This window comes from Oncorhynchus mykiss, chromosome 18 (genome assembly GCF_013265735.2).
Source record: "Oncorhynchus mykiss isolate Arlee chromosome 18, USDA_OmykA_1.1, whole genome shotgun sequence".
NCBI classification, from domain to species: domain Eukaryota; kingdom Metazoa; phylum Chordata; class Actinopteri; order Salmoniformes; family Salmonidae; genus Oncorhynchus; species Oncorhynchus mykiss.
Window position 1 is genome coordinate 20,662,924 of NC_048582.1, and position 24,980 is coordinate 20,687,903.

The 24,980-nt window shown below is 41.8% G+C and overlaps 1 protein-coding gene across 1 annotated transcript in view; it reads left to right on the forward strand.

Annotated features, from left to right (window-relative positions):
- The first annotated feature begins 487 nt into the window (after positions 1–487).
- Positions 488–24,980, forward strand: part of LOC110495797 (fidgetin-like) — a 32,921-nt gene continuing 8,428 nt past the window's right edge. The window contains exons 1-2 of the mRNA XM_021571237.2: positions 488–641; positions 1,499–1,529. Of these exons, the coding sequence (XP_021426912.2) occupies positions 528–641; positions 1,499–1,529 (145 nt within the window). The 5' untranslated portion in view covers positions 488–527. The remainder of the gene's footprint in view (positions 642–1,498; positions 1,530–24,980) is intronic.

Consider the following 24,980-nt stretch of genomic DNA (forward strand, 5'->3'; position numbering starts at 1 on the left):
ATTCGACGTTGGTTCTATAATTATCATTGGGAAATACAGAACTAGGACTAGTGGAATGAGTGCGTGTGTCCGTGTGTGCGCGCGTGTGTCACACAGCAATCGCACAATAGGCTACATTCCCAGATTGTTCTCTAAATATGGGACAATGGTTATTGATTTCTTATTTGCAATTGTTTAAAAAAAAAAAGATCAGCGCGCAATTACAAATAATCCATAGATTAAAAGTATCTGCTTAGACAGATCCAATCTCATAGCCTACAATAGTCTACTGTAGGTAGCGTTTACTTGAACACAATCACGAGCTTTTGCTTATTTCCCAATACAATGTTGCCTCGATGTCTGTTGGCATAACAAGATAATAACCTTGCATAATTACCTCTTTTACGCGGGACTTTGAATTTCTGGTCCTTACAGCTAGACGCATGCGCATTGGGAGGCATACTGGTCAGTCTCCGAAGCAGCTGTTTTACGGTTTGAAATTCCAACATGGCAGTGGCTGTGGTCAGTGTTGCCTGCGCTAACTTGGAATGGTTTTAAATCCCACGCAGCCTCACTTAACCCACCGCACAGTCATTCATCAGCAAGCTCTACCGTGGATCGATGTTGCTCTAACCCCAGAGGTCGACCTGTCGCACATACAGGTAAGCCTTTCCAGAACTGGATTCGAGATGTCCGCAATTAAAGTAGCCGTTATTAGGCGAGTCTTGCCTTAGCAGGGAACCCAAGCGCTTTATCCGTAAAGACACCACCACCCTCCGAGACGCAATGAATCATAAGGGATTTAAGCAGGCACTGTTAAAAACAATTTGTATTGCTTTTGCAATGCATTTATCAACGAGTTTGTTCGTTTTAGGATCGTAAAGAAGCGCATTTGCGTTTTGGATTAGTGTCACTTAAAACCGCATGGGTATGTTGTGTTCTTATGTAGGCTATCCAATTGCTATTGCTGGGTTCGAATGACACTGCTTGTGTGTGGGGGGTGCTGGGCCGATATTTGAATTGTTTCAAAGTAGACAACTTTTATACATGCATACGGTGATTACAACAAGTATCCCTATGCATCATATCAGTCGCATCAGCGGATGCAATGTCACAGTCCTTGTGACACACCATCGATTGTTAAAGCACGAGAGTAGCCTATGCTAGAGCTTGTGTATTTTTATTAGGCGAGAGCGATATCACCACAGGTAACTTTCTCGATAACATAATAACAGCAATCAATGCGCAAATTATCTGGTGTGAACCAAGTGGCTGCACCATGATTTGCTCCCGCCTCTACAGCGCTATCCAACTGCGTTTTGCTGCCAGGGTCCACTTTCCTTGTAATAGTATGCGTGTAGGTTAGATGAGTATTTAGTAACCCTGACTAGAACGACTCACGTTAAACTGAAATGTGAGAGTGGAGAGTAGTGCTTCTTATGTAAAATAACCTTTGGAATTCCTCCTCGTCCAAATTCCAATTCCAATGCTCTCTCCTCTTCTTCCCCGTTATTCGCAGCGAGAAATGATCAGTAGCAGCAGCGTCTATGGTAGGTTATTTTTTTCAATCTTTCATTTGATTAACTGTTGTTATTTTTAAAATGGTGTTTGTTTTGACCGTGCTCGTTTCCAAGCATGCGTTTTGTGTCAGTTTCTTTAAAATAATGACAGGAAATATAACTGATGTATGATGAGATATGTTGCACGCGTGCACATTGTTTTGTGAGAGTTTAGCAATGAAGGCCTACATGTTGATTTTTCCATGCTATCATCCTCAGGCTTGTGTCCAAATTAAAACAATAAAATAAAAGTATCATACTCTATCTAGGCCGAATTGTTGCCACTCTCGGAAAACAAATTATTACTATAGTATACATAATGGAATATTCCTCGCATCAGATGGTCGCTGTGAATGCAAACGGACCCTTGGCGTTTGTCTGTGCTGGCTTTGAATGCACATCACTATGACGCCGATATGTTTTCGGAAATTGCTGCACCCAGAACCCCTTTCAAGCGCAGAGCTTGGGCAATAGTAGGCTAACAGGAATGTCTCCCAGGTCCACTTGTTATGTAGGTTATATTCAGAATATATTAGTCTGCTTAAATTATGACTAATATACCGGTAAAGGTGTTATACTAATCTTCAAACGTTGTTATTACGGATATAATATACTAGAGTATTATCAAATTATTAGAAGAATAGACTGCAAGGTTAGCTTTTGTTAGTCTCAGGTGTGGCAAACAAACTGTAATGTTATCCAAATATATCAATCATTGATCAGTAATTTGTTTTAAGATAATGATTTTCTTATACCAGAAGCCTACCCTACAAATAAGAATTCTAGAGTGTAATTGATTATTAACCTCATCAGAAATGGCAAACAGCAGTAATTAAGCAGTTATTAATAGCACATTAAGAGGCCATCTTTGTCACCATTAGGCCTTTATCAACATGGAACACTGAAATATATAGCCTAGTTAGGCTATTAGACACATATTTAAAATTGATAAAAGAATATTGAGATATTTTGCATCCAAACCAAAATATCCTGAATGAGCATGACAATAATTTGACTTCATCCTGAATATATGAACATAGAAGATTTAGGCCTATCCCATTTCTGGACTGGCTTTGTGACATTGATCTGTGTATCGTACAAACTGTTATGTGAGGTGTGCAATTCAAAAGGGACATGAATGAACTTTAAAGTGAGTCACACAAAAAAAGAATGTTTGTTCTTTAGGTAATGTAGTATAACATTCATCGCAAGGTAGGCCAGATAGAATGTTATGCATCAACTCTAATTTGTATTTCCCTGTATGTTCAAGTTAAGCTACCTGGAAATAACAAATAGGACTTAGCCTACTGTCTTCAACGTCAACATGTTGTTAATTTGTCTTGTTAATTTGCCACTATGTTTTCACTTGTTGTTTTATACGTAGTATAGAGATGAATGTTAATATTAGCCTCTCTCTCTCTCTCTCTCTCTCTCTCTCTCTCTCTCTCTCTCTCTCTCTCTCTTTCTCTCTCTCTCGCTCTCTCTTAGAAACGCATCACAGTTCGGGGTGTAGTTAGTCACATATGTTGGTTGACTATCCTTTTCCACCCCCTTACTTTACTAATTCATTCATTTCATGTAAATCCACTGTATATTTGCTGAATGATAGGATAGATTTGTTTTCATTAGATTAGCCCACATAATGCAACTTGTTATAGTGTAGGCTAATACAGCCAATAACTTCTCTGGAATAAAGATGGAGACTGTTTCAGATCAAGATATTCCGTTGTATTGTAAAAATGTCCCTTGCTGTAATGCAGTTGCTTGATTCGTTCTCAAATGTATTTTGCTCGATATATGCAGCACATCTGTATTCTGTTTTCGATTCTATTACGCACATCATGGAGCCTGTTGGCAAATCCAAATATCTCAGTTTGGGCCCCTACAAGGGGTGGTCTCTTGTCGCATAAGTCAAGGCAAAAGCCTGTGTGAACATTAAACACTATTTGTTCCTTTTAAAAAAAAAATCAGCCCAACTATCTGTACTGATATTTACTGGATTTCATTTGGTTATTTCCTAAATAAGGAAGTTGACATTCTGCGCTGTTTAGTGTAGTGATGGATAGTTGGTATGCACTGAGCAGTCCCCTAACAGTGTGTTTCTACCCGGTGGTTCTCCTGATAAATTGATAGAGTGAGGGAAGTTGTGGAGGCTACAGGCACAGAGAGTGACTTATACCCTGTGTCATTTATACTGGCTGTTGCTGATGTAATGAGAGTCGTGTGTGTGTGTTTGTGTGTGTAGGTGTGTTGGATGTATGTGTGTGTGTGTGTGTGTGTGCGTGTGTGTGTGTGTGTGTGTGTGTGTGTGTGTGTGTGTGTGTGTGTGTGTGTGTGTGTGTGCATTCACTCTCACATAGTATTATAATGTTGTACTAAAGATCTAAACACGAAAGTTCACTTATCCACTACACATCCCTACTATATTAGAAACTGAACTGACAGCACAAATGATTCCCCTCATTGTGTACGTATTTTATGTCTCATTTTATGTCTTTGTCAGAAGTGTCGTAATAGTTGCTCAAAGAGATAATGAAGGGGATAGTAGAGATATTAGAGAGGGTTAAAGAAAACGGTCTTTGCAAACAGAGACACTAGTAAACAACAGTCTCCTCGCGATTACTTTGTTTATCTAGCTAGTGATTTTCCCTCTGACTCAGAGTGAATACAGAGAGTGGTTTGGCGTTAAGGCTAGCTGGACTATTCCCTGTGGGACTAAAGACAGGAATTAGCCTGACAGTTTCAAAACGTCTGTAATGTTTACCATTAAAGAAGCCCCCTCTCTTCCAAAATGACTCCCTTGCATATACTGAACCCTGGGGAATTACTGCTGTGGAAGATGTATGTAGATGGATTCCTTGTAATGTTAAAGAAAGAGACACTTGTCAGACGCTCTCTCTCTCTCGCAAATATCAGTGGACTTCTCTCGTCTGCCGCTCCTAACAAAGGCCGGCTTCAAATGAGATCTAGGCAGGGTTGTCATCTTTTAGCAAATATGTTAAGTGTTGTCTTTTGTGCTCTCTCCGTCTCAGCGAGCGAGGAATGACCCCAAGGGAGCCTGGCTCATGCAAATCCCTCTCTGAGTCTCTCTCTCTCTCTCTCTCTCTCTCTCTCTCTCTCTCGCTCTCTCTCTCTGTCCCCAAAAACTAGTCCCTGGACTTGTGGCAGCTGGCTATGTTGTCTTTGTGCGTGTCTCTCTGTGTGTGCTGACAACCCTCTCAGTGATCTAAGTTAGAGAGGCACACAGCGCTGGAAACGAGAGGCAGCTGTCTGTTGCTACACTGTCTGTGAGACGAAGGAGCGTTCGTTCTGCTGCTGCAAAGATGAACGGCCGCCAATCCGTAAATCCTTGACATCCAGCCTGTCCCTCCTCGCTCTCCTCCTCCACCCCCTCCTCCTCTTCCTCCTCCTTCATTTCTTTTGGATCAGTCTGGCTGTCTGTTTAGATGTTTTTTTTGTGTGTGTGTTTGGTGTTCCTCTGACTGACAGTGTATGGGCAAAGGCATTCTTTTGGAAAGTATGATAGTCCCAGAGACAAACGCCTAAATCCTTCCTCTAGCCATTTGAACAGTGATCTGTTTGTTCTTCCCCTCCCTCAGACTGTCATCATGCTGTTATCATTCTGAGTGCTGACAGCCCTGTGTCTTGTGGGGGTTTTAGGAGAGAAAGAGGTCTCCTGATGTACAGTATCTGGTTTAGCACAGTACAACTTTTACTGTATCTGGGCTAAGAGCAGATATGCATTGCCTTCAGAAAGAATTCATACCCCTTCACTTTTTCTCCCCATAATGTCAAAGGGGAATGATGTTTTCTGACATTTTCGCAAGTTAGTACAAAATGAAAAGCTGAAATGCCTTGAGTCAATAAGTATTCGACCCCTTTGCTATGGCAAGTCACATAATAAAACAAGCAGACATTTGATACACACTTTGGATGGTGTGTCAATATTAGAGGTCGACTGATTATGATTTTTCAACGCCGATACCGGTTATTGGAGGACCAAAAAATATATATTTGTAATAATGACAATTACAACAATACTGAATGAACAATGAACACTTTTATTTTTTTAACTTAATATAATACCTAAATAAAATCTATTTAGTCTCAAATAAATAACGAAACATGTTCAATTTGGTTTAAATAATGCAAAAACACAGTGTTGGAGAAGAAAGTAAAAGTGCAATGTGTGACATGTAAAAAAGCTAACGTTTCAGTTACTTACTCAGAACATGAGAACATATGAAAGCTGGCGGATCCTCTTAACATGAGTCTTCAATGTTCCCAGTTAATAAGTTTTAGGTTGTAGTTATTATAGGAATAATAAGACTAGTTCTCTCTATACCATTTGTATTTCATAGACCTTTGACTATTGGATGTTCTAATAGGCACTATAGTAGCGCCAGCCTAATCTCGGGAGTTGATAGGCTTGAAGTCATAAATATCGCTGTGCTTCAAGCATTGCGAAAAGCTGCTGGCAAACGGAGGAAAGTGTGGTTTGAATGAATGCTTACGAGACTGCTGCTGCCTACCACCGCTCAGTCAGACTGCTCTATCAAATGTCAAATCATGGATTTAATTATAACATAACAAACACAGAATTTCGAGCCTTAGGTCATTAATATGATCAAATCCGGAAACTATCATTTCGAAAACAAAATGTTTATCTTTTCAGTGAAATACAAAACCGTTCCGTATTTTATCGAATGGGTGGCAACTCTAAGTCTAAATATTGCTGTTACATTGCACAACCTTAAATTTTATGTCAAAATTATGTAAAATCCTGGCTAATTAATTGCGGTCTTTGTTAGGAAGAAATTGTCTTCACACAGTTTGCAACGAGCCAGGCGACCCAAACTGCTCCATATACCCTGACTCTGCTTACACTGAGCGCAAGAGAAGTGACACAATTTCAGGCACCGCATTGATTATATGCAAGGCAGGACAAGCTAGTTAAACTAGTAATATCATCAACCATGTGTAGTTAACTAGGGATTATGTTAAGATTGATTGTTTTTATAGAATAACTTTAATGCTAGCTAGGAACTTACCATTGCTCCTTGCAGCCTGCACTCGTGTAACAGGTGGTCAGCCTGCCACGCAGTCTCCTCGTGGATTGCAATATAATCGGCCATAATCGTCATCCAAAAATGCTGATTACTGATTGTTATGAAAACCTGAAATCGGCCCCAATTAATCGGTCATTCCGATTAATCAGTTGACCTCTTATCAATATACCCACTCACTACAAAGATACAGCTGTCCTTCCAAACTCAGTTGCCGGAGAGGAAGGAAACTGCTCAGGAATTTTACCATGAGGCCAATGGTGATTTTAAAATGGTTACAGAGTTGAATGACTGTTGTAGGAGAACTAAGGATGGATCAACAACATTGTATTTACTCAACAACCCCAACCTAATTGACAGAGTGAAAAGGAGGAAGCGTGTGCAAAATAAAAATATTCCAAAACATGCATCCTGTTTGCAATAAGGTTCTAAAGTAATGCTGCAAAAAATGCGGCAAAGCAATTCATTTTTTTGTATTAATACAACACATTACTGAGTACACTCTTCATATTTTCAAGCATGGTGGTGGCTGCGTCATGTTATGCGTATGCTTGTAATCGTTAAGGACTGGGGAGTTTTTCAGGATAAAAAATAAATGGAATGGAGCTAAGCACAGGCAAAATCCTATAGGAAAACGTGGTTCAGTCTGGTTTCCACCAGACATTGAGAGATGAATTCACCTTTCAGAAGGACAATAACCTAAAACTCAAGGCCAAATCTACACTGGAGTTGCTTACCAAGATAACAGCGGATATTCCTGAGTGCCCAAGTTAGAGTTCGGACTTAAATCTACTTGACAATCAATGGCAAGACCTAACAATGGTTGTCTAGCAATGACCAATAACCAATTTGACAGAGACAATCATTTTGAAAAGAATAATGGGCAAATGCTGTACAATTTAGGTGTGCAAAGCTCTTAGACTTACACTATAAAGATTCACAACTGTAACCTTTGCAGGTGCTTCTACAAAGTATTGACTCAGGGGTGTGAATACTTATGTAAATCAGACATTTCTTTTATTTAATGTTCAATACATTTGCAAAAAAAATGTCTAAAAACATGTTTTCACTTTGGCATTATGCGGTATTGTGTAAATGAAAATAAATACATGTAATATATTTTGAATTCAGGCTGTTACACAACGGAATGTGGAATAAGTCAAGAGGTATGACTACTTTCTGAAGGCACAGTACTTTAGGTATCACCATATACCCAGTAATACGGGGAGGGATGTCTTTTTTGTATGTGCGGATGTTTTCATTATGGGGACGATAGTCAGCACTTTGTATTCATTTATTATTTTGAGTATGCTATTTTGAGTGGGCCCCATTATTGTCAAATCTATTATATATATATCTTTTTTAACGTAAAATACATTCAACATGTTCGCATAGTGATGGATCCATTACAAGTGGGTTTCAGGGAGGTTTTTTTCTGACTTTGCAATTGGTGCAGAAAGACAAGTGTGAGAGCTCAGGTGTGTGTTGAGATTTGTGGCTGTAAATTAGTAGACAAGTAAACAAATCAGTGTGTGGCCTAGAAGGGAAGCAGTGTCAGACAACAGTCCACTAGTGACCATCTACCGTTTAAAACACTTTTACCCATCATGCAACTATACTCAGCTGTGAACATCGAGGCAGACAGCACACATCTCAGGAACATCGCACTGTTTCTTCATCCAGAGTTCAGCTAAATTCACCTTGGTGTGAATACAGGAATTCAAATAATATCTTCCCTGTGCTTGGCAAGTGCTCAAAGTGTTTGAAGTTCACCTGTTTTTTTTGATGTCATGCACCATTTTCATAGGTTTAATCAAATCGAAGCTATGGATTTTTTTCTCCTCTCTTTTTTTCACTGCTCATTTGGAATTTTAATCAGTAATTTCTCACCCCGCGTGGCTTCTCTCCTGCTCAATCTCTCCATACTACCCATGGCTAAGATTCTCCCTTAGATATTAACACATTCTACCGAGATGATGGGAAAAGTTAAATATGCTAAAGACTTATTAAAGCTAACGTCCCGCTACCGGATATTCGGCTTCGTTAGATCCACAATAGACCACGGCTTATCCTGTACATTGTATTTTCCAATGAGACCTTCTGCAATTCTAATTAAGTTATTGATATGGACATCTGAGTTAAACGGTGCATTGATATGCGAAGCGGCCTCGCGTTCATTTGCCTGATGAGGGAACCAGTTATTAAACGATGACTGCTTTTTTCAGGGCTGCTGGGGGGAGAGAAAAAGACAGCAGCAGAGAGAGCGAGAGAGAGAGAAAGGGAATTGAGTCATCTCTCATCTCTCTTCTGCCTGTGATCTGATCTTATATCTTACTCTGTGTGTCTCGGCTGGTGTACAGCTTGATTAGGCAGACGATCATTGGAGAATCGCGCAATCTCTCTCTCTCTGTCTTTCTCTTGTCAGCCGCGGTCAAGTAAGTCCCTGTCTGGCATTTTCATTCACCCAGCCCCTCTCTCCGCAGAGCTGTGTATGTGTGTATGTGTGTGTGTGTGTGTGTGTGTGTCTGACAGCTTGGCAGGTTGCCAGGGGGTGGCACAAAGGACCTTGAGTGGCTGGGCTGGGTGTGTTGTGTGTGTGTGCGGCACGGCCAGCACGGCAGCCTGTGGCCTGTCTCCGGGAGGGAAGGGTGAGAATCAGACAGCGAGGACGGAGGAGAAAAGTGTTTTGTAAAGTGCCGCGTCCAGCAGAAGCGTGTGCATAATCAGGTTGATCTGCGGGGGACCCGTGGAGAAGGGCGTGTGTCTGTGTGTGGCAATGCGTATGAAAGCATGTTTGTATCTTTGTGGGTGTGCGTGCCTATTTGTGTGTTAGAGTCTCTTATCAGCTTTTGTGTGTTTTGTGTCGGGTGCAGGGTTTGGCTGCATGGATGGCTAATGGTTTGGCTAATGTAGGATGGTACTGTATGCGCTGGGTAATGAGATGCAGCGCCGAGCTCCTCAACCTGGTTTCATACATTATCCATATAGGCAGATACACGCGTGGTATTGACTTTTCAGTGGGTGTGCATTAGTCGTGGGAGTTGTTTTGCGTCAAAGAGGCAGAATCTTTTTTTAAGACAACCGATTCAATTGCTTCCATTATTTTAAAAAGGTTTTGTTTGACATGTAGAAATATGTCCTCTTATACTTTTAACTCACCACTCGCTTGTTTTAGTCTTATTAGATGGGAAACATGCATAAAATCAGTGTGTGTTCTTCTTGTATGTGTTTCTGTTCTTAGAGTGTGTATGGCAAAAGAACCTCATCACATTTAGACAGAGTGTTGAAATGAGAGACTTGGCCAACTTCCACCCTCCACCCGGTCGACACATTCATCCTGTTCTCCACACTCCTCCGGGCCAATGAGAACCCTGGGGGGTCTCAATGACATGATTACTAATGTGTGCTTTGGAAAAAAAGACTGCCGTTGTGTCCTGCAAAGCTCATAAACCACTGTATGATTTGCCCATTGTTGTCAAATCACTTTGCTTTCGCCAGGAACTAGGCATTTCACTGAGGGCTTAATGCTTTTGAAACCGTCAGCGACGTATTCGAGTTCCTCTTTTGTTACTTTGGCCGGGAAACTGCCAAGAGCGCTGCGCTGAATATTGTTGTCAGGATAGAAAAGGGGGGGTTTTGCCAGAAGAGTCCATTGAGGAGACTGAATGGACCATTCATATTTAAGAAGAATTACCCAGACGCCATATTGTTGGCGCAACAAGGCTAAACGCTTTCCAACAAGGGCGACATTGTGGGTATTTTGGCGAGTTGTGAAAGTGTAAAAGGCATGGGTCCTTAAAAAAGTTTTAAAAAGAACTGCGGTGGGCCGTATGAACGGAATAAAATCATTTTTGCAATATTATGAAAAAGGAGTGTGAGTATTTTTAAAGTGGTAGTAGATAGGACTGGTAATTGGCAGGGACCTCACGGTACAATATTATCACCATACTTAGGTGTCGATACAATATGTATTGCGATTGGAAGATGGGAAGAAGATGGAGAACAAGCTATATTGGAAAAATGTAGTTTTAGTTAAGGTACAGCCAACTAGCGCAAAAATAATATTGCAATATTGTCAAAACGATATGACACGAAATATCGTCAAAAATAATATACCGATATCTACAGTAACTATCGATTTTTTCCCCCCATCACTAACTGGTAACTGTAGATTTATCTTAGGGTCAAACATATTTGTCATTTTAGAGATGGCTACAGGTGATAATTTTATGGTTTATCTTCAAATCACCACATTAAATTCACAATGTATTGTTAAGTAAGCAAAGGTTCACTTACTGTTTGCTGCTCCAAAATGGGTTTTATTGAAGCTAGTGATACAGCAACATTTCAACTGACCCATATTTGTCCTGTGCCAATGTCAGTTATCCCTCTATTTCCATTAATTTTACAATGTAACCCAGTTATTTGCTAGAATCCCTGCTCCCTTGGAAGGCAGTCCAGTCCTGTTTACAGTACTGTATTAGCTCGCTAGGCTATAGGCCTTAGCATAATGTCATCTAGTCTAGGGCCTTTATGTCACCCTGGCCATGCATTCACCCGGGTATTAATCACCACTGTGGATCTACGTCTTAGAGGATTATCAAATTTATTGTTTGGCTGCCCGGGACTGTAATGGGTGTTTAATTACTCAATAAAAGCGCTTTTATGGATTCCAGTCCTCCCGTGTATCGAGCAAATGGTATTGATCTGGCTCTCCGCTGCAACATGATCGCCTGTGAAGGAGAATTAGAGCTGCCCGCCTGCCTGCCAATGGGCCTGCTCGTTCATTAGTAGCACATTACATGCCGAGTTGGTTCAGACATAAGATTGGTAAGATCAGGGTCTAGACAAGACAAACAGTTAGCTTCTGTACCTTAAACGTGTAGATTTCAATAGAATCATTATCAATATGGTTATGTGGTGTTCTGTCAGCACAATCAAGACTCTCCGTTGACTTGCTATTGCCGAGCTGAGATAGAGTTCAACTCTGAGATGTCTACCTGCTAAACGGCTTGTTTCTGTAATCTGTGTGCCCATTGTGGTCTGTCTCCCAGGCACAACGCTCACAACGCCGTATTTCTCCCAGCCCTCCCCCGAACGATTACAGGGCTGTGAAATCATCCTGACACGAGGGAAAATGTATGTGTATTAGATTATAGTAGTTGACTGATATCTTTAAGTAGGTCTTCCATTGCGTGCATGCGTGGAACGACAGTACCCCCAATATCTGTTTTGCGACCTCTTGATTTTTAGGCCACACCTGAATAACTCGATAAAGACTACATCGAATCCTTAATTCTGTCATTTGGGGTTCACTGGTGAAATCATTGGAGAGTAAGCTTATAGGTCACCTAAGGCAAATCAATCTTAGTCTCTCTCATATCTTCAAGCATTTCAAATGAATGTTTCCCCACTTAACAGTGAGACAGAGGAGTCAGTGTGGAGACGTTAGTGAAAAAAAAGAGAGGACTGCGTAGTGTGGGGGAGACAGACCTCGACAGACCATAATAGCAGCATTGTCCAATATGGACCACAGTGCCTTCGTAGATAAAGGGATTTTCATGGCGATTCACTTGAACACAGACATGAGTGAAATGTGCTCGGACTGTGGATAATATGAAATTATTCTCACCTCTCGCAACTATAGTTGAAGTCCTGTGTACTGTGCTGCTGGTCAGGCATCTTTTGCGGTTGTATTTAATAGATATTAGATTTAGAGCTTAGTGTCTGTGTGCGGCCACATCAGTCATCAACCACACTCCATCACTTGTAAATAACCTGAGATGATCATTACTTCAGTCCCGGGGTCGTTGTTTTCCACCATTTTCACATTGAGGAACACAACATATCTTTCAGACTGTCAAATATCCCTAGCTTCCATTAAATATCATAAAGATTGCTGTATGGTGAGCAGTCAAATCATTATTTTGATTAAAAGAAAAATGAGGCTCATTTGACGTTGAATGGGTTATCTACATACTTGTGTGCACTTGCATTTGTCTATGTCTGATTAATGTACACGAGCAATCTGTAAACATAAAGATATGCATATTCCCTCCCCTTTTGCCCTCATGTACCCCCCCCCCCCCCCCCAGTACCATCTCTGTGGTCAGAGTGAGTGTTGGAGAAGACTATTCATTTCGTGCCGAACCAGTGAACTAAGTAATCTGAATGTGCAAGAGGGACAGGCCCATTGGTTTACAAATCAATTGGCTGCATGACCATGCCATTAGGTCGACATGTTACGGACGCAGTAAGAAGTGGTCGTAGAGGCAGGCTGTGGTTTGTTCCCCTGCTCCCCTGGACTTAGTCCAGCTACTAGACTCGCTTATCTCTGTTTCCATTCATTCTCTCTGTCTTTTCTTCGCTCTACCACTGTTTGGCTATTCTCAGTGGATGAGTGCTTCAGGGGATATTGCTTACCGGAAAGTGTTTGTGTTTGTGTGTGTGTGTGTGTGTGTGTGTGTGTGTGTGTGTGTGTGTGTGTGTGTGTGTGTGTGTGTGTGTGTGTGTGTGTGTGTGTGTGTGTGTGTGTGTGTGTGTGTGTGTGGAGAGAGAGGAGATATTTTGGCCAATGAACCCTTGTTTAGCTCCATCCTCCAGCTCTGCTTTCTTGGAGTGAGTAAGTGCTCCCCAGGGAGAGAGGGCCGTAGTTTACCCAGGCTTAATGCACACGCACACACACACACACACACACACACACACACACACACACACACACACACACACACACACACACACACACACACACACACACACACACACTGGCTCAGTGATGTGTGTTGCTGTGGGATAGAAAACAAAAGTAATCTTAACAGATTCCCATTTGGACACGGCCTCATAGCCTCATTTTACTTGGCTGAAGTCAATTTAGGACTATGTTTGGATAGCTAACTTAATACACAGTTCAAAATTGCCCCCGCCCCTATAATAAGGCCCATAGCAAAATGTTATATGTAATTCCCTACAGGTACCTGTCTGAGCTAGTCTAGCTGGGCTAGGATGTTGTAATTCACTACATGTTGTCATGTACAAATCTTCCCAGCGTGAAATAGTTCCCAATCGTTCTGATTCTGAAGTCATGTTGTAAACATTTTCACAGCGTGGAAATGTTCCCAGTCAATAATTGCACGCGCATCTGTGTGGGTGGCTGAGCTCGTGCATATGTTTCTCTCACACCTCCTCGCCCTTGATTAGCTGTAAACTGGTCAAAATGACTTGTTCTCAGAGATGTGCAGTTTTAATTTGTTTGTATAGCTAACTAACTAACTAACGAACAAATATATGCACTGTCAATCGAAAACGTAGGCCCCAAGTCTTTGCAATCGCAAAAAATCTCTCCTTTCATCAACCCTCAGCACTTTGGCACGTGAGTCCGGGTATTTATATGCTGACCTCACGCCTCAACAAGCTTCTGATTGGTCAAAGTCAATACTCCTGGCCACCATTGACTGGCAGATGTGCGAAGCAAATGTGCATGCCCACAGAACAGTTTTAGAGGCCGAGGCAAGGTGTGAAAGAAACATCCACACGAGCTCAGCCATCCACATAAAAAGATGAGCTCAGCCATCCACAAAAGAGATGAGCTCAGCCATCCACAACAAGAGATGAGCTCAGCCATCCATATAAAGAGATGAGCTCAGCCATCCACAAAAAGAGATGCCCTCAGCCATCCACATAAAGAGATGAGCTCAGCCATCCACAAAAAGAGATGCCCTCAGCCATCCACAAAAAGAGATGAGCTCAGCCATCCACATAAAGAGATGAGCTCAGCCATCCACAACAAGAGATGCCCTCAGCCATCCACAAAAAGAGATGCCCTCAGCCATCCACATAAAGAGATGAGCTCAGCCATCCACAAAAAGAGATGCCCTCAGCCATCCACATAAAGAGATGAGCTCAGCCATCCACAAAAAGAGATGAGCTCAGCCATCCACAAAAAGAGATGAGCTCAGCCATCCACATAAAGAGATGCGCATGCAATTATTTAACTGGGAACATTTTCGCGCTGGGAGAAATAGTACAGCACGACGTCACAATCAGGACACAATCAAAACGATTGAGAACTATTTCACACTGGGAAGATTATTACATGACACAGGAACCTGTGTGAGCTAAGCTAGCTGAGCAACATGCTAGTCCAGCGAGCATTGCTCACCTGGTACTCTACCCTGCACCTTAGAGACCTCTGCCCTATGCACATGGTCATTGAACACTGGTCACTTGAATAATGTTTACGTAATGTTTTACCCACTTCATATCTATATACTGTATTCTAGTCAAGGCTCATCCTATATAACTACTGCCATACACACCTTTGCTATTCATATACTGTCCATACTGTCTATACACAACATTATATACATATACACTGTATATATTTATACTCCCGACTCTGACATTGCTCTTTCTTTTTCTTAATTTCTTTCTTTTTATTTTGGGGATTTTTGTGTATTGTTTCGTATTGTTACGTATATTGCACTGTTGGAGCATGAGCATTTTGCTGCACCTGCGATACCATCTGCAAAATATGTCTAGCAACCAATAACATTTGATTTGATTTGTAATTGGGTGTGAGCTAGGCTAGCATGGTTATCATGTTGTAATTGGTCTAATGTGTAGAGCTAGGCTAGCTGGGCTATCATGTTGTAATTGGGTTAATGTGTAGAGCTAGGCTAGCATGTTTTAATTGGGCTAATGTGTAGAGCTAGGCTAGCTGGGCTAGCATGTTGTAATTGGGTTAATGTGTACCTTGTCTTCGAGGGTCAGTCAAGTGAGCGTGTCAGTGTGGTGTGTCGCATTTCCTTTCCTTTATTTTACTTTCCTCTCTCATGCTCTCTCTTTCTGTTAGCCTCCCCCTCTCTCTCTCTCTCACTGATTGTCTGAAAGTGTGATCACAGTAAGGTAGGAGATGACTGACTTATTGCAGTACTGTGTTGTCCAGAGGAAGGGGGTAGACGTTGCCCATAGCAACTGATTTTGGGTCAGTTATTTTCACCAAAGCTAATGATGTCATCTCCTCAGCACCGTTAAGGTTCATTACACTCTTTCACTTTGACCCTTCGAAGCCATTTCAGACGTTCTCATTCAAATCAATGTCCTTGTTTTTTGAAGTGAGATACTGGTCAACTGTTTGATGGTGCTCACAAGAAAAGTGTATTTCTAATATCCGCTTTATACTGGTTTATCTGTAGTACAGCTTAGACCACTCTAACATCTATTGGGTACATTAACAGTGAATGTGATTAAAGCCAGAGATCGATAGAGACTGACACACTGCTGGTGGGTGTCACCAGAGGTGTGTGTGTGTGTGTGTGTGTGTGTGTGTGTGTGTGTGTGTGTGTGTGTGTGTGTGTGTGTGTGTGTGTGTGTGTGTGTGTGTGTGTGTGTGTGTGTGTGTGTCACGGTGCACCCAACCCAAGTAATGGGAGAGCAGACGCTGCCTGTTAACAGGCCTACAGCTGCTGTCAGGCACTCTCTCTAACTCTGTTAGGGCCCTTATTGATTGCTCATTATTACTGTTCCCTGAAAGATGAGCTTCCCTTATGATTACATTAAATCTGCTCTCTCTTATTCCTCTGAGACACCGTCTGGCTTATTGCTACCCCCCATCACGTTCCAACCTCCTAGATGCCATATTAAGGAGGAGGTAGGTATTTTGTAATCGCCGCGGTTTTGACTGTTTAGTTCGATGCTTCCAAATACCTGTCTGGAAATTGTTTGAGGAATTGACTAGCCTGGTCTCTCTGTGAAATGGAAATAAGCGATGATTGATATTCTTTTTTGTCAATTGTAATTATACTTTTTCCAAACTTACAATAATGATTTTTTTAGATTTCCTTCCAACTCATTTGATGTCATTAGTCATTGTTCAACAAAAGGGAAAATAGAGGATAGGAGATGAAATAATGACTAATGACACATTGACACTAAGAAAATCGTTTTAAAAATGAAGCAAGTATCTGTGTCTTTCCTCTTTCTGTGGTGTGATATCACGAGTGAGTTGTCTGAAATATGGATCCGTCAGTCACGGGCTGGTTCTTTTAAAGTTTGGACTTTTCCAAATCTACCCCTCGGTCTCAGAGCTGTATCAGAAGCCATCTTATCACTCAGTCCCAATGAATTATTCAAAGGAATCGACTGCGTCAGTTCAGTCTCAGGACCTGTGATGATGTTACGCTGACTGCCTAGCTGGCTTGATATTCACTCAGAGAACTGAAATGGATGTCCTCATAGAGTCAAACGAACAGCTCATTCCAACTTCCAAAGACACAAATGTCTCGGGAGTAAAGAGACTGAAATATGTGTGCTGTAGTTTGGTTGGTGTTATTTATATTTTGAGTGTGTGTGTGTGTGTGTGTGTGTGTGTGTGTGTGTGTGTGTGTGTGTGTGTGTGTGTGTGTGTGTGTGTGTGTGTGTGTGTGTTGCGGCTCCTCAGCGGTAGACTGGGGAACGCTAGTGAGAATCTCTTGCCCCCCCGACACTTCTGGCTCAGTCTCAATGCCACAGATCGATGGCCATATTGATCCACTGTTTGAGTGTTTAGACAACCTGTGTGAATTCCACCAGAATGAAATCCACATTGAATTCAAAGTAGAGGTATTTTAGACTACAAAGGAGTCTGGAATTAACCAATGGCTTCGTCACATTTTACAAAATTGTAAAATATTATGAGCAATAATAAAGTAAACGCATTTTTCTTATTCAGTATAATTTCAGATGTGAATGAAAGAATTGCAAACGGTCAATAATGTCCTTTTATTTGGTGTGTCTGTATCCCTTCATGTAGATTTTTGTTGGATGAAAAACCCGCCAGAGCTGGCAGTGCCTGATGTGAAGTGTGAATGACTTGACACCTTTGACGATCCCATGCATTTACAGTTCAATATGGATGTTGGGGTTATTTCAGAACGGTGCTGTTCAGTAGTAGAGACAAGCTGTGCTCTGCTGACAGCAGTTTTTAATCTGAGCTGAACTCCTGTTTGGAGCGGGCCTCTCTGACCCCCATCTCACCAACACGCGGTCGCCCGGGCTTTTCCTCTTTTGGAGGATTGTCAGGGTGGCTATCGTCAGATAATTAGCAGCAGCAGAACTCTTAACTGGTGACTCCTCTCTCTGTTGGAGGGGTTTGCACTGTTGGCTATGGCAGTGGATAATTTATTCTGACACAAACAACTATCAAGAAGGGCATGCATTTGATGCACGCACGCACGCACGCACACACACACATTCATTCACAAGCAGTGTCACTTTGACAGCCATGCCTGGCTCGTCTGTCAAAAGCTTAACGTCACCGTGTCTGCCGCAGCACACACACACAGACACAGACACAGAGACACACACACACACACACACACACACTCACACACACACTCACACAGACACACAGACACACACACACACACACACTCACACACACACTCACACAGACAGAAAGCCAGTGACAACAGAGAAAGTGAAACATTGTTGGGAATCTGCTTGCGTTTTCTAACATTCAGGAGGATATCAGTGGCTGGTGTTATATAACCATTCAAGAGGAAACTCTGGTTCCACTGTTGTCCGAAGGTTAAAAGTTATGTGACAAAACGTAACAAAGAAAACAGTAATTGTAGAAATGTATTGTCTGTTAAATGTACCAAATTGGCTTTAATTGACATTTGATTTTGATGAAAAATATTTTTCAATAGCTTTAGTGTTTATGATGTTGATGGATTATCTAATGAGAGATCACTGCTGTTTGTATCATGGCTGTGCACCCCCCAAGTCGACACCACACTGGCACTCAAGGAATTACACAGGAATATGAACAAATTGGAAACAGCAAATAGCATATCTTGAGGCCACATTCGTTGTAGCCGGGGACTTTAACAAAATAAATTGAAGGAAAGTTTTCCCAAAATTCCACCAACACATCTCTTGCCTCTTGCAGGAAAAATACGTTGGACTATTGTTATTCTCCATTCCGAGATGGATACAAAGCCCTCCTTTAACCCCCTTCGGAAAATCAGACCACACCTTTATCCTGCTCCTGCAAGTCTACAAGCAAAAATTAAAGCAGCCATGGAAAAAGCCATGGTAAGATTTGTAAAATGCTGGTCTGACCAATCAGAATTTATGCTACAAGACTGGGAAATGTTCTGGTTTGCCTCTGACAATAACATCAATAAGTATACAGACTCAGTCACGGGGTTCATCAGGAAATGCATAGAGGATGTTATCCCATCAATGACTATTCACACACATCCAATACAGAAGCTGTAGTTCAATAGCAACATCCGTGCAAAACTGAGAGTGTGGACCAACGCATTCAAATTGGATATCTGGGAATATGGATGAATACAATAAGACCAGCTACGACCTCCAGAAATAAATCAAAAGACGAAAAAAGACAGTACGGGGATTACATTTCGCCTGCGCTAACGCTAGGCGAATGTGGCAAGGACTACAAACCATTACGGACTACAAGGGAATAACTAGTAGCACTGCGAACACAGATGCCTTTCTCCTAGACAATCTAAACAACTTCTACTGTATGCTCGTTTCGAGGCAATCAACACTGATCCTTCTACAAGGCCCCCCGCTGCTGTAGAGGACTGAACGAACATCGAACATCCACTTTCAAGCATAACAACAATGATTTGTTCTCTGTGAATAAATGTATTTTTCTCCTCCTGATTTGCTTTGGGGTCTGTGTTGTTGAAGATTAACATAAACAGCTAAAACCCTGTAGCACTCACTTCTGTCATCATGAAGTGCTTCAAGAGGCTGGTCAAGGACCATATCAGCTCCACCTTACCTGACACCCTGGACCCTCTCAGATCCACAGATGATGCAATCGCAATTGTGCTACACACTACCCTGTCCCACCTGGACAAGAGGAACACCTATGTGAGAATGCTGTTCATTGACTACAGCTCGTGGACTACAGGAAACAGGGGGAGGAGAACTCCCCTATTGTCATTGACAGGGCTGCAATGGAGAGGGTCAAAAGCTTCAAGTTCCTCAGAGAACCTGACATGGTCCAATTACACTACCACCATAGGCACCTGAAGAAATTTGGCATGGGCCCTCAGATCCTAATGAAGTTCTACAGCTGCACAATCCACACCCTGGTACGGCAACTGCTTCGCCGAAAACCAGAAGGCCCTACAGAGGACCTACTACATCCCTGGGGGCGACCTTCCTGCCTTCCAGGACATCTACACCAGGCGGTGCCTGAGGAAGGCCCAAAAGATCATCAAGGACTCCAGTCACCCGAGCCAAAGACTTTTCACTCTGTTACCATCTGGCAAGCGGTATCGGAATATCGGTTCCCGAACCAACAGGCTCCACGACAGCTTCTACCACCAGGCCATCAGACTGCTGAAAAACTCAACCTAGCTGTCTCCCTGGATAGACCTGCACCGGAGAGACTATATATGGAACATTGCACTGACTACCCACATATCCAACCCTCAAACACAAACACATACACACAAACACCCATAAACATACACACAGAAGCACACACACACACACACACACACACACACACACACACACACACACACACACACACACACACACACACACACAGTCAACGCTGTTGTTCTATTAAATTCTATTGATCTCACTACCCACTTTATATGAGTAAATACAGTGTAAATCCATTCCATTATGCAACTAACTCTTCAATTACTTCTGCTATTTTGGACTCTTCTGATTGTCACTGGTTAATGTACTGCATTGTTATTATTGATCACTGGTTAAGGTACCTCATTGTTATTATTGATCACTGGGTAATGTACTGCATTGTTATTATTGATCACTGGGTAATGTACTGCATTGTTATTATTGATCACTGGTTAATGTACTGCATTGTTATTATTGATCACTGGGTAATGTACTGCATTGTTATTATTGATCACTGGTTAATGTACTGCATTGTTATTATTGATCACTGGTTAAGGTACCTCATTGTTATTATTGATCACTGGGTAATGTACTGCATTGTTATTATTGATCACTGGGTAATGTACTGCATTGTTATTATTGATCACTGGTTAATGTACTGCATTGTTATTATTGATCACTGGGTAATGTACTGCATTGTTATTATTGATCACTGGTTAATGTACTGCATTGTTATTATTGATCACTGGTTAATGTACTGCATTGTTATTATTGATCACTGGTTAAGGTACCTCATTGTTATTATTGATCACTGGTTAATGTACTGCATTGTTATTATTGATCACTGGGTAATGTACTGCATTGTTATTATTGATCACTGGTTAATGTACTGCATTGTTATTATTGATCACTGGGTAATGTACTGCATTGTTATTATTGATCACTGGTTAATGTACTGCATTGTTATTATTGATCCCTGGTTAATGTACTGCATTGTTATTATTGATCACTGGTTAATGTACTGTATTGTTGAGGGAGCTAGGACATAAGCATTTCGCTGCACCTTTTATACCTGTTGTAAATTACGTTTGGGACAAATACATTTGATTTGATTTGACCATGAGATGTATGCATATGTTGATATTCTGTCTTATTTAGTACCTACGGGCCGTGAATCTAATGGCCTGTTCTGTGATTTCGTTGTGTTTGTACGCGTCGTCGTGTGGATTATTCTCTGACTACTACATTAGAATAATGAGCGGGGAAAGAGCCTTTCTCTTCGTGTGTCTCTTTGTGCTGCCGCGGTAACGACCCCGTGAATAGTTCTTTTTGGATGACCTATCAAAGTATTCTCTCCCCAAGCACCCAATAGATGGTACTTCCAGAAATGAGTCACTTGAAAATGCTCATCGTCCAACACCGTATAAGGTAATGGATGGTTATCACACTCCATTTCCCTGCCTCCTCACCCACACAAATGCAGCGCTCTTGAAATATGATGCATCTTCTGTGCTTAGCAGGCACTTAATGTCTGAAAGCAACCTGTTTCTCGTTGATTTACTGACCGCAACGGTAAAAAAAGAGTGCGCCTCGCCGCTTGTTCACTCAATAATTATCTCATTTTATTTACGCAGACAGACAGCTTTAGACGAGGTGAGAGGCTTCCCCTCCATTATCTGTAGGTGGGCCTCTCTCTCTGTCTTTCAACTACACCCCCTCATTAGTCCACAGTCCCTTAATGACGTCCTCCTCGTCGAGGACTTTTCCAAGTTTCGATTTCACGAGGCACACACAGTGCACATAGACATGTAGGCACGGATGTGCAACACACACACACACGCACGCACGCAAGCACGCACGCACACACACACACACACACACACACACACACACACACACATTCCACCTGTGTTAAAAACTAAACGTTGAACTAAATGACACAATGACTCTCCTCTGCCGGTCGTCCAATCAATGTGGTTTCTAAAAGGATTAGGGCCTTCAGTCTGAAATCTATTTTAATTACTTAACCAACAGGTAAACAAAGTCGCGGTGGCACCGCCGGTATAGATCCAGGCGTCTGGAGTGTATCAATACCACCTAGCCCTGTGTTAACCCCACAGGCCCCCCAAAGAAAGGAGATCTTGGGCCCCTCCCAAATGGTACCTTATTACCTATAAAGTGCACTATGTTTGACCAGGGCCCATATGGCACTGGTGGAAAGTAGTGCACTGTATAGGGAATAGGGTGCCATTTGGAACAAAGTCCTGGACTACGCCACCAGAAGGATCCCATCACCTCTAACAGGTTTAGAATATATGTAGATGAGGTCCCTCAGCAGTGGCTTACTGTTTTCTACCATCCTGAGAATGTCAGCACATACTGGGGACATATTAGGACATGTCCATGCTTGTTAAGATGAATCTGCAGGATTGCAGTTAGTGTGTGTTCGTGTGTGGTGTGTGTTGGAGATGAGGGAGGAGGAAGATTATGTTGGCTAACAGCAGTGAAAGGCGTTGTCGGTGTTAACGCTGGGTTAAAATGATCTGGTGTCTTGTCTCAGTGTGCTACAGGCCCGGTGTGTGTTTATGTATGTGTGTGCTGTGTCTTTGAGAATACCATCGTGGGTATAACCGGGTGATTAGGCGCGGTGCGCCAGTCACAGGAAATGGACTGTCTAAAGGACGGGCCCGACTGCATTAAAGATGAATGGCGAGATGCTAGGGCGTTAGCGTCCCCGTGTCGCCGCGGCGGCGGATTAGAGCTCACTCTGAATATCTCTCAATTTCCCCCCTGACTGACACGTGAAGCCATGCACAATTTCCTTGATCCGGAGCATTTGTTTAACTGCGCTCTCCGTTTAACCCAGAGCTCCGATAGTATGTCTAGTAAAAGGCAATTTATCCAGTGTCAATTTATTATACAGCTCAGGGGAAAGTGTCACTATATTTGCCTAGGTAGATTTGTTTGTGCTCAATGGAGTAATAAAAAGTGTCTGTATTGTCATGTGTCTGTATTGTCATGTGTCTGTATTGCCATGTGTCTGTATTGCCATGTGTCTGTATTGCCATGTGTCTGTATTGTCATGTGTCTGTATTGCCATGTGTCTGTATTGTCATGTGTCTGTATTGCCATGTGTCTGTATTGCCATGTGTCTGTATTGCCATGTGTCTGTATTGCCATGTGTCTGTATTGTCATGTGTCTGTATTGCCATGTGTCTGTATTGCCATGTGTCTGTATTGTCATGTGTCTGTATTGCCATGTGTCTGTATTGCCATGTGTCTGTATTGTCATGTGTCTGTATTGCCATGTGTCTGTATTGCCATGTGTCTGTATTGTCATGGGACATAGACTTTTCGTAACATTAGATCACTTTTAAGGTCTGAAACATCTGGCAAACTTTTACTGGAGAGTGAACTATGACTTTAACTATCCCTGAAAGCATCTGGCAAACTGTTACTGGAGAGTGAACTATCACTTTAACTATCCCTGAAAGCATCTGGCAAACTGTTACTGGAGTGTGAACTATCACTTTAACTATCCCTGAAAGCATCTGGCAAACTGTTACTGGAGAGTGAACTATCACTTTAACTATCCCTGAAAACATCTGGCAAACTGTTACTGGAGAGTGAACTATCACTTTAACTATCCCTGAAAACATCTGGCAAACTGTTACTGGAGAGTGAACTATCACTTTAACTATCCCTGAAAGCATCTGGCAAACTGTTACTGGAGAGTGAACTATCACTTTAACTATCCCTGAAAACATCTGGCAAACTGTTACTGGAGAGTGAACTATCACTTTAACTATCCCTGAAAGCATCTGGCAAACTGTTACTGGAGAGTGAACTATCACTTTAACTATCCCTGAAAGCATCTGGCAAACTGTTACTGGAGTGTGAACTATCACTTTAACTATCCCTGAAAGCATCTGGCAAACTGTTACTGGAGAGTGAACTATCACTTTAACTATCCCTGAAAACATCTGGCAAACTGTTACTGGAGAGTGAGCTATCACTTTAACTATCCCTGAAAGCATCTGGCAAACTGTTACTGGAGAGTGAACTATCACTTTAACTATCCCTGAAAGCATCTTGCAAACTGTTACTGGAGAGTGAACTATCACTTTAACTATCCCTGAAAACATCTGGCAAACTGTCTCTGGAGAGTGAACTATCACTTTAACTATCCCTGAAAACATCTGGCAAACTGTTACTGGAGAGTGAACTATCACTTTAACTATCCCTGAAAGCATCTGGCAAACTGTCTCTGGAGAATGAACTATCACTTTAACTATCCCTGAAAGCATCTGGCAAACTGTTACTGGAGAGTGAACTATCACTTTAACTATCCCTGAAAGCCGGCAGGTTATAGTTTGTCGAGCAAATCCATACATGAGGGAGAACACGTGGTCCAAGTATTATTAGTAGGGATGAGGGATCCCCATATTACTAGGAATATTTAAAGGATATCGGTCGGATTTCCTAATATTACCTGTCACTCTGAATTTCCTGAATTCCAGTTGGTTTATATGTTTTTTTTAATATAAAATCTCAATTTCATTGATGACAGCTTATCTTTTGTGTCTGTATTGTCATGTGTCTGTATTGTCATGTGTCTGTTTTGTCATGTGTCTGTATTGTCATTTGTCTGTATTGTCATGTGTCTGTATTGAAAGTGGAAAGTCACTGCTTGCTGTCTGCGCTTTCAACTACTTCTGTTTTTGTTGCTGTTGTTTTCCCTCAGTGGAGTTGTTGTCATGGTAAGCCACTGAACAGCGGTTGGGCTTCAAAATGCATGCTTCAAAGACTGCAATGCTTGGTTTTTGTTTATCTTTACAGTTTCAGAAGAAATGAGGGAATGCTTGGTCTTTGCTTGGTCTGTGGGGATTCGGAACTAATTTGTCAGGCTTTGGGTTCAAGCTATTTTATTTTAATTTTGTTTGATACATATATTTCTGTTTTGGAAGGGATCTGTGGAGTGACA